The sequence below is a fragment of the Molothrus ater genome, chromosome 12 (genome assembly GCF_012460135.2).
Source record: "Molothrus ater isolate BHLD 08-10-18 breed brown headed cowbird chromosome 12, BPBGC_Mater_1.1, whole genome shotgun sequence".
NCBI classification, from domain to species: Eukaryota; Metazoa; Chordata; class Aves; order Passeriformes; family Icteridae; genus Molothrus; species Molothrus ater.
This window is the reverse complement of record NC_050489.2, coordinates 6,926,612-6,941,814: the sequence shown is the minus strand read 5'-3', so window position 1 is coordinate 6,941,814 and position 15,203 is coordinate 6,926,612. Positions and strand designations below refer to the sequence as shown.

The following is a 15,203-nucleotide window of genomic DNA, read 5'->3' as shown; positions in this document are numbered from 1 at the left end:
TAATCAAATACATACAACAGCAGCTTTGAGTTTAAAGCTTCACTGTTTAAACCTTAACTTATAAAAACCTCATCACACACACACAGCGCTAGATCTTTATTTTAGGCAAAAAAATGAACTTGGCAGAACAGTTTCAATTGTGTCTTTACAGAAGAAGAAGGCACACCTGAACATTTCCCTGCCTACAAACTTGCCTTGTGAGTGCCTTGAAACCCAATGTGAGCAACTGGCTGGCACACTCAGCACCCACAGCACTTGGTGCTTACAGTAACAATGCAGCTGGCACATCAGCCCAGCCCAGCAGCACTGCTGGCTGCCCACTGCAGGCCTGCCTGAGCTCCTAATGTGTTCCTGTCACTTAAAGCAACACACACATCACTAGGAGGTTTCTTATTAAGATTTTAATGAAAACAGAGGACAAGCTGTACAGACTCAGTCCAGAAACCAATGCTCAAAGGACAACCTGGGACTCATATACAACTGGCAGATTCAGCTCCCCACTTTTAATGTCCCACCCTCCCATTCCAGGGCACAGGAGCCTGGTGAAAACTGAATTGAAAGTGTTCACAGATTGTTTTCCTGTTACTTGAAATCTTGTTTAAGAATTTGCTTCCCCTCTTACATAAAAAGATAACTCAAGAATTACAATAAAAAATGACAAAGTACAGATTGAATCTTTTGAGTTCACAGTAATGTACTCCCTTATAAAACTTTCCTTTGCAGGGCTGAAACAAACAACGGGTAAAATTCTTCAAAGTGCCCCAGCTACTTTGGCACCTTACCTGTCATTCACAGGGAAAAAAATTAAAGCACTTAAACAAATAGAATTAAGTCTCATAAATAAAAAAAAATGACTTTGAAAATTTTCACAAGTGACACATTAGCCTAAGAGCAGCATGATTCCCTTCAGCAATTTGAATTAGTCCTAGTGTAGAGCAATCCAAAATTTCATAGCAAGTCTGTGTCAGGATAATGCAGTAATCTAATACTATCCTTACAAATCCACACAAATCAAAAATTATTACAATAATGATAAAAATTTAAAAACCTCCAAACACCAAAACCTAACATCCCAAACTTAGATCAGCATATATTTATAATAAGTACTGATAACTAGCAATTGTTGAAGATTCACAACTATGGGAATAAAATGCATTCCAGCATAAAAATCCTGCTCTGGAGAGGATTATTCTCCATATGTTAGTTGTGCTTTTAACTCATTGGTGAGGTACGTGGTCAGCACTCCTAATACCTTTTCTGTAAGAGCAGAATTTGACATTACAAGAGCAATCAGCTGAGCAGCATCAGTCCAGTCCAAGTTCTTGACAACAGCCATGGCTTCAGCACAGAGCTTCTGCTTCTCAGCAGCAGGCAATTCCATTAAAACCTGAGGGACTGACTTGAACTGTCCAGAAGTCATCCATCCAAGCAATCCACCCAGTGCTCCTCCTGGTAAACACAGTGAATCATCAGTCTTTTTCAGTTAATGATGTGAAAGCCTGGAATTCCCTCCTCAGCCTTCACCAACAATGTTCCCATTGTGATTACAAATCAAGATAGAGTTGTTATCTGTGTCTGCTTTAACCAGGTTTATACAGTTTTCAAAGCATCAAAAAGGATTTTAAAAGCTCTCTACATCCACAGCAACCATAAAGAAACCCTTTATACAATCAACACTGATAGCTTCAAGCTTAGAAACCAGAACCAAAACAGTCCCTGGGACACTCTCCTAGGGTAAGCTCTACTGCACAGTAAAACCTTGCCCAAGGAAAACACCAGACCAACAACTGCCCCAGCAGTGTCATAGTCTCTTACTAGATACTCCCAGAGTAGTCAGAGCTTTCAGTCCTTTAAGAGTCACACACTGCAGTGTCCAACACACCTGAAACCCACCCCTGCAGATGCTCAGAGACCAAGCCCATCAGACACATCCAGCCTCTCATCTACCATGTGGACAAGACATGCTGGGCTAAGTGGAAGGTCCCAGGCTACCAGGATAACAGCAGAGGGATGGATCATCTCCAGCTGATGTGCCTGTGGCTGCTGAGAAAGCAGCCCAGCAACCCTGCAGGGCTCCCCTCCAGCAGCAGTGTGAGTGCAGCACAGCAATCCACAGGACAGCACTGCCTGGAGCACACACGGCCTGGGATGGATGGACAGATGGAATGAAGGCAGGAAGGACAGAGAGAGAGAGAGAACCCTCCTAATGGAGAGGTGGCAGAACTGACCCTGCCACCAAAACTGCCACCCCCAGAGACCGCTCCTAAAAAGTCATCTAGGCACTCATAGGGATGCAGTTTGCAGCTTTAACTCAGTTAGCAATTTTTCCCCATGATAGCACAGAAATACTTGAAAGCCTCTGATGGCTGAATTCATCTTCAAGGGAGTTTTATGAGAACATCAATAACTGATTTAGGGGCACTTAATGCAAAAGCCACTAGAAGCATTGATGTCTAAGATTTAACCACCCTCTTGTTCCTAACAAAAGCACACTCACCTACAGCAATTCCAGGAGGGCCTCCCAGCATGCCCCCCACAAAGGCAGATGCCCCTGTGAGCATGGCTCCCCGGCCAGAATTGGCAACAGCAGCTTTCATGCCCTTCACCTTGGCAACGTGGCTGAGCAGCGCCATCACATCATCAACACGCAGCGGCATCCCGGCGTCCCCAAATCCTGCAAGAGATGTTTGTGTTGTCTTTTGGTCACTGCAGCTGAGTGCTAAATGAACCTGGGGGGAAGATAAGCCTAGTGGTCAAAGACAAACACAGGAAATACTAACTGCTTTCTCTTTTGATTCCCAGAAAACCACCCCGTGCAGCATGTGCTGAAGGTTACTGAAAATGCCAATGAGATCTCACGTTAGACCAGAAAAAAAATGTGTTTATAACAAATTGAGAGATTCTACAGAATCAAATTCTTCAGTACATTGCTGTTGGCCAGAGAATTCCCATGTGTGTGCAGCATCACACATAGCTCTGGGAAAAAGACAGAGCTTCACTCTACCACAACTAGCAGATTATAACTGACTAATCTGCCAGGTATCTTCACATTGTCCTAATTTTTACCACAAATCTGTCGATTATTTTCACGTATCAGTTATTCTGCCTGTTTGGTTACATGTTTAAACACTTGCATGCTGATTTCTGAAGGCAGGAGGCTGTCTGTTGAAACCAAGAAGTGCCTGAGAAGTGCTGGAGGAGAGACCTGGTACTGGGACATTTAGTGCTCAGCTGCTCTGGAGCCAGGCCAGCAGAAAGGTAGGGCTGGATGGATAAGGCAGTCAGGACTCAGAGCACAGATGCCAGCAGAGTCTCACAAAGGAGCAAGCAGAGACACAGGACCCCAGCTTGTGAAATGCTGTCCCATGTCCTCAGCAAGGAACAGAGACCTGTCCCTGAGAACAAGCACTCTGAGCTCAAAACTTCTCCACCTCAGTCACTTGCTGCTGCTGCTGCTCACTACATAAATTCTTCCCACTCTGCACACCAGCTGAGGAAAGGGCTTCCAGGGATAATTAAAAACAAACCAAGAAGTATTCAATGGGATTAAAAATAAAAGCACATCTACACAAGCTGCAGATTTCTCATTGTACATGTAATGTCAGCAATATAGAACTGATGAACATTTGGGGTTCTTTCAGAGCCTAGAAAACCTCTTATCCCAGTGTGTGTGCAATACTTTCTCAGCCCAGGCCAAGCTGTTTCAGAGTCTTTCCTGAACACATCTCCTCAGTGCAAAGTTAATGTGCAGTGGTATCATATTATTTTTCATATTAAAAAATAACTACCGCAACAGAGAAAGCTTTCTTCTGCACTAAAATGGCTGACTGCAAATCATCCATGGCACTGCAGGATCCAAGCACTGCTGACCCTCAAGGAAGGTCTGTCTTTTGGGAAGGGACCACATATGCTCCATAGTTGCAAAGAGGCACAGCAGGAAATTCATCAAGTAGTTGATTTCTCTCACTACTTCATTCATCTTTGTGCCAGTCTCAAGGAAACATCCAAGTTCATCATTTCACCACTGCTGCTTTTGGGTTCTTGGCAGGCTGCTGACCCAGCAGGGGCTCAGAGTGGCAGAGTGTGCTGGTCAGGGACAGCAGAGCCACACACTCTGCTCCCAGAGTCACAGATTATCTCATTCCATAGGGCTCAAGCTCCAAATCATGAACAAATGGCTGCTCTGCCTAGAGCAGTGGGGAAAAGCCCCCAAAATATACTACTGTTACAGCTGCCATTGCCAGGCCTGGAAAGAGAGACAATTAAGTGTTTGTTTTCACCTTTCTAACCAAAGGTGAGCTGCTTTCCACTCAGAGTGCCATTCACAGCAGTCCCCAGCAGGCTGAAATGCTGCAGGATTCACTCCCTCCTCTCAGACACTGATTTGTGCTTGTGCTTCACCTCTGTGCCACGTCCCAGACTAACCCAAAGTGCTGAAAACAATTTGCATCTCCTCTCTGGGCTAAATTCAGTCCATGTCTCACACAAAGCCCTCCAGGATGAAGGCTCTGCAGCACAGGTGGGACAACACACCTTGGAGAGCTGACAACCCAGGGCTCTCCCTGATGGTAAGATAATCAGCTTTGCCCCCTCAAACTGAGGAAGTGCTACAATTTCCTAAAGCAATCCAGTTGTGCCAGATGTGCAATGATGCTTTGTGAGCAGACATGCCCACAGCTGAAGCACCAGGTTGCAGCACTGGGTTGAAGCTGGCTGCCCAAAGTCACCTGCACTGCCATCCTCCACAGGGCCAATACTGCAAGGTGTCCTCACAGTGACATGGCAAAGGTGACCAGCTACCTTTGCTTTCTCTGGATAAACAAAACACTCCTTAATAACTACCTTAAAGAGCAGTTGACCTAAAGTTAAAAAATAGCCAGGCCATAAAGTACGTGGTCATCACACTGCTGCCTGGTGGTGTACAAATTTGTAGCAAGGCAAATTTGGAACTCATCAACCACCCTCAATATAAAACAGAAACTTGCTGGGACTCCAGAAACTGAAACTAGTTTTTTCATACTAAATTACTGATCATTTCACTCCCATCACAACTCTCCCAAAGGAAATTTGCACTCGCAAAATTAACATTTATTTGGGCTCTTTTGGCTTGACTGAACAGGGTTCTTGGCACAGCAGAATGGGTCCAGCTTAAATCTGGATGTGAGCATTACACTCAAAATTCTCAAAGACTTCACAAGGAGCACTCATTTTCTCTAAACACTTACAGGTATTTCTATGATCTCTTGTCATATTTACTATAATTGAAGTGCAGCAGAGAACATTAGTGAACACAGTACCTGAGGCACAGCACATGCAAGGTTGGCCTTTTTTTAAACTGTACATACAGAGCACTAGTGGGAGCCACTGAAACATAAACCATGTCCTAACATGTAAAGTAAACCCAGTTTCCTACATTTGGCACACAGAATTATGAATTCAATTAAGAATCAAGATGATCAATCAGGCAATTTTCAGTGAGCACATATTTATTCCACCACACACCCCAGGCCATTAAAGGATATTTTGACAATACACTAACAAGTTGCATCACAGAGGCACCACAAAAGTGTTTAACTGCTATTAGGATAAGCAGCCCCTACCAAAAAACCAATTTCAATAACTGTCAGCAGCCAGCCAGCTCGCTCAGGAAATCAAACAAAAGGCTTATAAAGCTCTGCAGCTCCAAACCTCTAACACCTCACACAGTGGTGATGATGTCTGTGAGAAGCCACCTGCAAGAATGTGGAGCACAAAGTTGCATCTGACATCAACCTACTGATCAGAATCACAACCAAGCAGAAGAGGAAGATAGGCATGTTGCAGAATGCCAGTGGTGCTACAAAGGAGCAAGGATCCTACCCCAGAACAGCACAGAAAGAGCTGTAAACTTTGTGTGTTAGAGGTACAATCACATGATAGCCAAAAACATTTACAAACTCTGATGGTGTAACTGACAAGTGACTTAATGTGCAATTTGTTTCTAGCAACCAATTGTTCCCTACTGAATTCACCCAGACATTAGGAAACACCAAGATTGTAAAAACTGGATCTGGTCTAATGAAGGGATAGAAATGTCAACATCCATAAAACTGTGTGCAGCTTTCAAAGGTGCTAAGTCCCCACAGCTCCTACTGACTTCACGTGGTACTGAGAATCCTCAGCACCTGAAGAAAAAAACAAACCCAAGAGTTACAGAACATGAAGTTGCTGAGAAACCAAGCTCTGTTGTGCAACGTTTTTGTTCTGCTGCAGTTTGATGGCTGCTTTCCTTGTGTCTTTGTGGTCCCCAAATACTCATCCCCAGTTTTAGATTCTGTACTTCAGTTGATGCTCCCTTGCTCACTACTTTCAGCCCAAGGACAGGAGAACAAAGTGAGTAATGCTCCTGCTCTCCCTATCCAAAGAGATCATGTTCCAACATCTCAACTTTGAGCCTACAGCCAGCAGGTTTTCTTAAGAAGAAAAATGCCATAGAAAGAATTGAAACAACATCATCCCCAACTCACTGAAAGTCCTGCTAATACAAAGGAATTGAAGAGGGTTCCCAGTAAACTCAGTGGTGTGAACCTCATTTCAGCTGTTCCCAGGCTAACATTCCCATCTCATCAGCCTACTTCCCCCTTCACCAAATGACGACTTCAGACAAGCAAAAGCCCTTCTAGCCCTGCACTCACTATCCCCCTGAGAGAAAAATGAGCCTGTTCCCCAATGCCCACACAGCAGACATTCCCAGCAGCACCCAGCAGCCTGCCCCACCATGGAGCTGCCCCCACTGCTCCTTGCAGCTTCTCATGGAGGGAACTGAGGGAACATCTCTGCCACGTACACAGCACAAAACCCCACCCACACAGCACAGTCCAAACCCACTGGGAAGATACAGAGATAAGTGTTCTTACCTGTGCCTGTCCGTATCATGGTGGACACCAGATGGTGATGAACAAGAATATGAGGTTACAATTTCTTCTCTCTCAACTGTACAGCAACAGCTCTCTATGAACTGCAACCTTTTTTAAGAAATATGAGAACAGCACTGGAGAAAATCCAAACACAAGGTACTCAGACACTGAGACAGACTAAGGAACACAACTTCACAAACAACAGGGTGCAGGACAACATCACCTGATTGACTGAACAGGCCAGAAGTCCATCAATAATCTCAGTAACAGCTGGTGGACAGACAGGACTCAAGATACTGAGTCCATCTGCAAAGGAGGACTCTCTCATCACTGGTGCCTACACATCCTGTGAGCACGAGCAACACCTGGCTCCTAAACCATCACTGTCTGAAAATCACACCTTTACAGCCTGGTCTAGCACTGGGAACCTGCAAAGCAGGGGGCCTGTCTGATATAAATCATGACTGACTGTCATGAGCAGCCAGTAAACCTACCAGTTTTGAACCTGCTCTGCATTTACAATTTTCATTTATTTTGCTAAGAAAGGGTTTATTCCTGCTTGGTGGCAAAACAGTTAAAATATGCTTACTGCCATTCTCACCTCAGCATTTGGTGCTCTTCTTTCCCAACCATAAGGATTCACTATATCTACAAATATTTACTGTAATAATATGTTACTGACTATATATTTACTCAGAGTTCTTTCAGTTTCAATTATATGAGGAGATGGTAAAAAACTCTTGTATTTGCTAGACAACCTGAATTCAACTGAAATGCACAAAAGAGGATTTTAATATAGTTCTGTAAGTACTGAGGCCTTAAGAGCATTGCTTTTCTTCTGTGTATTTATCAAAGCATGTAATATAATCAAAGCACTTAATAGGTTTATTTAACACAAGAGGTAACAAATTCACTCATTAGATGAGCAAACTACTTGTAGGGACCTAGAAGCTGATTTTACAAGGTTCTTAGATGCCTAAAAATGCAGCTAAATATTCAGTGGGAATGATCTCATTCCCCTGAGATAAAAGGAAATTTGGCACCTAACCTCTCTAGGCACTTAGGATACCCAGCTTACCTGGTCTGCTAAATTACAAAGCATCTGTGAAAGAATGGCCATAACTCCTTTTGCCCTTGAATTTTTATAGACCTCATTCATTGTCCTTCTAATTAATAAACTAAGAGTGATTCTTTCCCCACATTTCCTAGTCAGTTTCTCCATTTTGAAGGCTGTATTCAAAAAAGTTACAGGTTGCTTTCATCAGCTAGCTGATACTGAAGCCAATAATGTGACTTTCAGTTAAGAAAGAGGAAAGAGCTGACACTCAGAAACACAAGTAACAGAGCTGTTCCACTGTAGAGGTACTTAGCATAGCACACAGCAGTGATATCTTCAAAATCTGAACTAAACCTGAAAATTAAAGATGTTTTCCCTGACTCATTGCAAAAACACAGAACTTCATCTCATTAAAATTAATCGACATGTTCTGAATGCTTTAAAATTTATTAAAAATGTTATGACTAAAATAGGCTGAGCAGAAAATGTAATTATAAATCCTTTGAAATAGCCGAAATTTAATTACACTATAGCTATTTCTTTATTTATTTTCCTGTCAATTTCAGGTTTACTGCTGCTGAAACATTGCTCCAGCTGCAATGTGACTTGGAGAAATGAGGAACGAGATGTTCATTGAAAACCCACCTAGACGCGTTTCTGTGTCACCTGCTCGGGGTGGCCCTGCTTGGGCAGGGTGATCTCAGAGCTCCCTTCCCACCATAATGACTCGGGGATTCCGTGCAGCGCAAGGGGATTTCAGTGCGGCCTGAAGGTCTTTAGGGGCATCAGCGCCGCACCGAACCACGGCCCCAGGTCCAAGTCCAGGTCGAGCTCCGGGCCCGGCCGCAGGCACTGGGGCGGCTCCCCCGGCGCTCCCGCTCCGGGCAGCGCGGCCCCGGCGGCCGCACCCGCGAACCCCGCGGGCCGATAGCGCTGCCGGGCACGGGGCCCTCACGGACAGCGCCAGCGCCGCGCTCCGCCACGCCACACCACACCATTCCTTCCTTCCTTCTCTCCCTCCGCCCCTCTCTCCCCCGCCTACCTGCGCCGGCAGCGCCCGGCTCTCCGCCGGCCGGGTACGAAACAGCGGTGGCGCCGGAGGAGGGGCCCCGCGGCGCGCCCGGCCCGGCCCGGCCCGGCCCGCCCTCAGCTCTGCGGCCGCGGAGCGCCCGCTCTGCCCTCAGCTCTGCCGGCCGCGGAGCGCGGGCTCCGGCCCTGCCCTCAGCTCTGCCGGCCGCGGAGCGCCCGCTCTGCCCTCAGCTCTGCCGGCCGCGGAGCGCCTGGGTGGCGGGGCCCGCGCTCTCCGCCGCGGCCTCGGGCCCTCCCCGCCTGCTCCGCCGCCGAGTGCCGCCCCCGGCTGGGAGCACGGCCCGGAACGGCCCGGCCGGACACGGGCTGTGTGCGGGGCACCGCACGCTGTGCCGGGCCCGGAGCAGGCAGCAGGGCGGTCAAAGTGAGGGAAGGCTGGGAGAGCTGGGGTTGTTCAGCCTGGGGAAGAGGAGCTTTGGGGTGACCGCACTGCGGCCTTCCAGTGTCTGAAGGGAACCTGGAGGAAAGATGCGGCAAGGCTGTTTGATAGAGCATGAAGTGACAGGACAAGGGGGAATAGGTTCACATTGACGGAGAGTCGGTTTAGATTATAGATTAGTGCCAGGAAATTAATTCATGGTGCTAAAGACTTATGTCCAAAAAGGAGACAGAGGAGTAAGTAAAAGTAAGTAAAGCTCTGTAGCTTTTTTTGAATAAAGGGAGAGGCCACGAGGCATTTCCCATGGGGTCTCTGAAATTGCTAGAGGATGTAGCCTCCTTTTTATCCTGATTTCCCCACTGCATTTCCCCCTCTCTGTCCCCACTGGCTGAAGTACTTGAGAGGTACAGACTTCCCAAATCACCTAATACAGAACCTCTTCTAATGTGTATCCTGCTCTTTCTGTAAGTCCAGGAATTTAGCACAGCCTTGGGTGAGAAGCAGTCTGTGTCAATTAGTGGAATTCTGGAATTTTTGGTTCCCCTCATTGCTTCTTTCACCTGTAAGTATCTGGCTTAATCTACCAGCAGGCCCACAGTTTGTTTGTAAAGACACCTTCTCATTGCTTTCATTAGGAAAAATTGTTGGATTGTGGTGAGGCATTGGAATAGGGGAGGACAGGCATTGTGGTTGCCCCATCCTGGAAGTGTCCAAGGCCAGCCTGGATGGGGTTGGAGCAGTCTGGGAGTGTGGAAGGTGTCCCTGCCCTGGCAGGGGGGTGGAGCAAGATGTTCCTCAAGGTCTCCTTCTAAGCCAAACCATTCTATGATGCTATGATTGTAGGAACATGCTTGTGGAACACAACATCCCAGTCCCATCTGAGCTGGGATAAAGGAGGAAAGGGGCTGCCTGCCACAGAATGGTGCCTGGCCCTACTCTGAGAATTTAATCTCAGAATATTTTTGCATGCTTGTCATCCAGGTTTGTCTCAGCCACCAGCTCAGTAAAATGCAGTGTGCTAGTCTGATAGAGCACCAGGAGCAATCAAATGAGCATTAAAACAGCTGTGTCACATATGGCTCCTGAAATATCACACTGGCTGCTAATACCAGTACAGTCTTGGAAAAGTTACTGCCAAATGTTAAAAATGCTGCCATTTCCTCAAGAATGGTTTAATAACAGAGGTTTTTGGCTTTGTAAACTAAGCCTTCATTATGATTTCATTTCTGATTTAAGATAAACCATCTCCCGTCAGTTCCTTATTCAGAAATCAAAAATGCAGGATGAGAAAATGAAGGAGAAATATAACTCACAATTTTTGTCCCTTTCTTACAGCTGCACTGGGGACTTCTTAACCTCCCCATGCTTTATATGATCACATAAAATAACTCTCTGTGTAACAACTCAAAATGTTACAGGTCTACTGATGCTCTTGATTTTTATGATTTGGATGTAAAACACAAATGTAATTCCTAAAATGAGCAAAGAACCTAAATGCCATGTACATTTTAAAAAGTTACACCCCAAAATCCAGCTGCAAGCAGCTTTTCCAAGGGGCAAAATTAAAAGCAATGAAGTCTGCCAACCCTCAAAGGAGGGAATTTTTATCACTATGCCAAACTGAATCATTACCTTACTACTCCAGGTAAAAATACACACGGGTTATTAGGGCTACATCAGTGGGTATTTACTGGGTCTGGTTTTTAGTATGGTGGAAATTACTAAAATCAAGATGTAAGATAACTGTGTAGTATATATCTTATACTGCTGCAATTGCAGTACAGCCTTATGCAATCGCTGACTCAGCGAGAATCTGGTCCTTACAGGAATCTGGTTCTTTATGGGAATCTGGTTAGCAGGAATCTGGTTAGCCCTGGGGAAATGACTTCTTTTTCCCATGGAAAATTGCCTCTGTTTGCAGCCACTTGCACTGGCAGACCGTGTGGTGCCAAGTGAGAAATTTGCTTGGATTTCTCCAATTTCTTTGCTGGATTTCTCCAAAACTAAAGCTGCCAGCACGTAGGACCTTGCACGTCCTTAGAGCCCCAAACACCACATCTGTGCTGATACCCAGACCCTGAAGAAATTACTTCTTTTTCCCATGGAAAATGGCCTCTGTTTGCAGCTACCTGCCCTGTAGACAGTGGAGTGCCAGGTGAGAAATTTGCAAACTTTGCTGGATTTCTCCAGAACTAAAGCTGCCAGCAACTGGGACCCTGCAATCTGATTATTTGAGGGAATCTGGTTCTTTAAGGGAATCTGACTAATGGGAATCTGGTTCTTGGAGGGAATCTGGTTAACGGGAATCTGGTTCTTTACAGGCATCTGGTTAATGGGAGTCTGGTTCTTGCATGCTCTGGGTTAAGATACGATTGTGTCCGCGGTTCCCAGCCAGGATCTGATGGAGTCAGCCTGTTCCTCCCCTGGGTGAGCACTCAGCCATGCCCGTGTGTCAGCCCAGCTCTCACTCGCTGGGCTCGGGCAGGATCCCGGCGCTGGTTCGCTTTTCCGCGCCCGGGTCCCGCTGCCCGGCGGCTCCATCTGGCGGCAGCCGCAGCTCGGCGGAGCCCGCAGCTCCTCTCACGGATCCGGGGAAGCCGCAGCTCCGCGCCTGCCCCTCGGGAAGGGCCTCCTGAGCACACGCAGGGACAGCTTTGCTCCGTGTGCTTTAATTCTGGGAGCTGGTGGAGTGAAAGCAGCTCAAGGCAGTCCTGCTGCACATCCGATCCTGTCAATAATCTCACTGTATTCTCTGTCTATTTAGGGACTGGAACATCTCTCTTAGGAAGAAAGGCTGAGGGAATCGGGCCTGCTCAGTCCAGAGAAGTGACCTCATCCCTGTCAGTGTCCGAAGGGAGGTGTCAGAGCACGGACCAGGCTCTCAGCAATGGAAAAAGAGAAACAGGAACTGATGAGGAAGAACTTCCCTGTGCAGTGACCAAGCACTGAACAGGCTGCCCACGGAGGGTGGGGGGTGTCCCTCACTGGGGACATTCCACAACAATCCTGGACACAATCCCGGGCCATGTGCTCTGGGATGGCCCTGCTGGAGCAGGGAGTTGGGCCACTGTGTTCCCTTCCAACCTGACCCATTCTGTGATTCCCTATTCACTGCAGTGAGCTGGGCTCTTAATAAATACTAGATGTCATTGCTCTTCCCCCATCCCTTTTATCAGCATTGATTCACTCTTTCATTTCCTGTATCAGGATGTTTTATATCTTTTTCCTCTTCAGGTTACTAGGATCTCCATGCTTTTAAAAATCAAGATAAAAGCCACCCTTTTACCCCCAAGAATCCTCATTATGTGTCAAAAGCAGGCATCAGAAATCAACCACAGCAGTGGTGCACTGGCATTCTGGTTTGAAGAGCCTCCTGGCAGATTTCTGTCAAGGGCTTCCTAACATGCAGCAGAACCCAAAATGACTGCAAGCCCTTCAATGTGTCCTCAGCCTCACGTCTGCAAAGCTTTTGACATACTAAGAGATAGGCCAAGGGGCACCACAAATGGTTTCAGCTGCAGAGGGGCTGTTGCTACCAAAACAATGATTCATTCTGGCTTGCAGCCTGTCCTTTAGTACATCTTGGGAAAATGCTCATAGGAAGCAGGCTCAGTCTGGAGAAACTGTCCAGAGACACCTGATCCAATTATCTGAAACACCTATTACCTTCACAGGAAACTCTGACATATTTTTTTCCAAAGATGAGACACTTAATCTTGTTGCACAAAAAAAAGGTTGTTTCTCTGCATTTAATTCTATGCTAGAGAATCCCAGAGAAAACATGAGGATTAGGCAACTGTATGTGACAAAATTAGTTTCATAATTTCATCTAGTTGCACCGGGTTTTTTTCCTTAAAACCTTGGAATTTTTTATCATCACAACGGCAGGACAAAGAACCATTCCAAACTTGAGGCATGCATGAAGTAATATTGATCTGTTTGTCCAAGTTTGCAAAGCACCTAAATACTCTCAAAGTTTTCCTTTAGTGTCAATGCATTTCTTGGATATGGGTGAGGATGGTTTAATTTAATGTTCGATCAAAGCAAAGAGAAAAGAAGAAAAAGGAAGCAATATTGTGTGTTCTCCAGAACATGTGGTGGGAGTGGGCCACAGAGAAGAAAGGAGATGGAGGATGTAACAAAGCAAGTTTCTAATCACATCCCAGTTTGGGAGGGTATGAGATTCCTGTTGTTTCCCCCCAAAGGCTGGAAAACCCTGTGCTGCAGTGATGAAAAGCTGCTTTGCTTATCCCTGACTCTGCTGTCTCGGGCTCCAGAAGACTTCCATCTCTCCCTAGGTACTGTAATACCCTGGTATGTGTGCTCTTACAGGGGCACAGCAATCACAGCAGCTGTTCTGGAAGAGTCTGCCACTTCTGCTTCATATTACAGCAAACATTTGAACCTTCCCTTCTTGACAATGCAACACTTTTATAACTTCTGAGCTCCTCATATTATATTCAGGATTGCCAGGAGAACAGTAAGCCTTCACAGGATCAAACAAGGCACGACTATCAAAAAAGAAAATGAATGTGGAAGTAATGCTACAGCATTTAAATCCTTAAACAGAGCTACTTACTAAGGGAAATTTGTAACCACAGGATGGCTTTTTAAAAAGAATGAGAAAAGGCAACATTTCTAAAAGGAGGAACATAACTCCAGTTGTCACGTATTAACAGTCTTTACCCCTGAGCTGGAAGGTGTAAATATTACAGTAGAAATGACCAAATCATTGCAGGAGGACACAATAGCAGGTTACTGAGATCCAGTACAAGCAAAGCATATGCTTGATGGCAAATCTTTTCCCCATTTCCTACACTAGATATTCATTGGGGTCTGACTTCTAATTGAATGCAAATAAAGAATAACAGGTTTTTGCATATGAAGTGAAGCTATAGAACTGCCTCTTCACAGCCTTTCAATGTACCTTATGTGATATTAAGCAAAGAAGGTTTGCCTCATCAGCTTGTAAGAAATGGTGAATTTGAAGAACAGTGTGACAGAACTAAATCATTCCACTGCTGCTGTAAAAGGTGTCTCTTTGATCTCCCCATGTACTCCTAGGTAATAAAATGACAAGTTGGGCAAAATCAGTTTCAATGCCAAAAAGATGGACTACTGGTGCAGAAGGTCACAAAACACTATTAATTGCCTTATATCATCTCAGTCTTGAAAGATGATCCAAAAATACAGGCTGGTGCTTCGGAACAGAGCACACATTGCTAGCGAGCATTAGCTAAGCAAGCTGTTAAAGGCACTTCAGGCTCTTACCTGCAAATGGAATAACCTATCTCCTGCTCTTTTAGCCTCTTTTACAGTAGTCATTTATGCTGGTTTTTACTTCCTCAGCAACCTAATTCACTAATTGTGTTTACTGGTATAGTCATTTTGTGACCTTTTCAGAAAAAAGCTACAGCAATCTGAATGTAAAAGTCAGTGTCCTGAAATTAGCTTACATGTTTATAGGTTATAGCATGGACGAACACTGATGTGGAAATAAAAACCTGGTTAAAAAATAGCTACACAAAATACCAGAGAGGAGCTAGAAAAAAATCCCCATCTCCCACAGCCACTCTTTTGCAGAGTGTGTCTAAAGTAGTGCACCTGAGCTTTTGTCAAAACTCTAATTAAAGGACTTACATAAAGTAGACAAACATCAAAATCAGATCTAAAATGCCTATTGTACATTCAGTTAAGGAACAAAACACTTGAGTATCAAGGATGGATGACATTTGAAGGTGTCTGGAATAACATCAGCAATACATTTCCATGCTTGGTACTA

At 45.4% G+C, this 15,203-nt stretch overlaps 1 protein-coding gene and 1 long non-coding RNA gene across 7 annotated transcripts; one reads left to right on the top strand and one right to left on the bottom strand.

The window, feature by feature from the left end:
* Nucleotides 1-386: 386 nt before the first annotated feature.
* C12H19orf12 (chromosome 12 C19orf12 homolog) lies at nt 387-9,279 on the bottom strand. 5 transcript variants are annotated; one of them, XM_036390335.2, is made up of 4 exons: nt 8,996-9,279; nt 6,897-7,030; nt 2,498-2,729; nt 387-1,449 (listed from the first exon to the last, which is right to left on the bottom strand). In XM_036390335.2, exons 3-4 carry the CDS (start codon nt 2,655-2,657, stop codon nt 1,187-1,189), a joined length of 423 nt encoding a protein of 140 aa, XP_036246228.1. In that variant the 5' UTR covers nt 2,658-2,729; nt 6,897-7,030; nt 8,996-9,279; the 3' UTR covers nt 387-1,186. The 5 variants fall into 5 exon arrangements, with proteins under 5 accessions (XP_036246228.1, XP_036246225.1, XP_036246224.1 ...); XM_036390332.2 differs by having other exon boundaries at nt 2,498-2,674; nt 8,996-9,267; XM_036390331.2 differs by having other exon boundaries at nt 2,498-2,674; nt 6,897-7,004; nt 8,996-9,267.
* LOC118691217 (uncharacterized) lies at nt 9,043-12,584 on the top strand. Of its 2 annotated transcripts, XR_004980980.2 has the most exons (3): nt 9,043-11,576; nt 11,743-11,848; nt 12,186-12,584. It is a non-coding gene; the product is annotated as an uncharacterized LOC118691217 (long non-coding RNA). The 2 variants fall into 2 exon arrangements; XR_008508583.1 differs by having other exon boundaries at nt 9,043-11,848.
* The last annotated feature ends 2,619 nt before the right edge of the window (nt 12,585-15,203 follow it).

What these genes read in the sequence shown, in the direction of transcription:
- C12H19orf12 (XM_036390332.2), bottom strand. An exon ending in CCCTCCTGGAATTGCTGTAG is followed by an intron (nt 1,450 to 2,497) that starts GTGAGTGTGCTT and finishes TGTGTTTACCAG; the next exon opens with GAGGAGCACTGGGTGGATTG.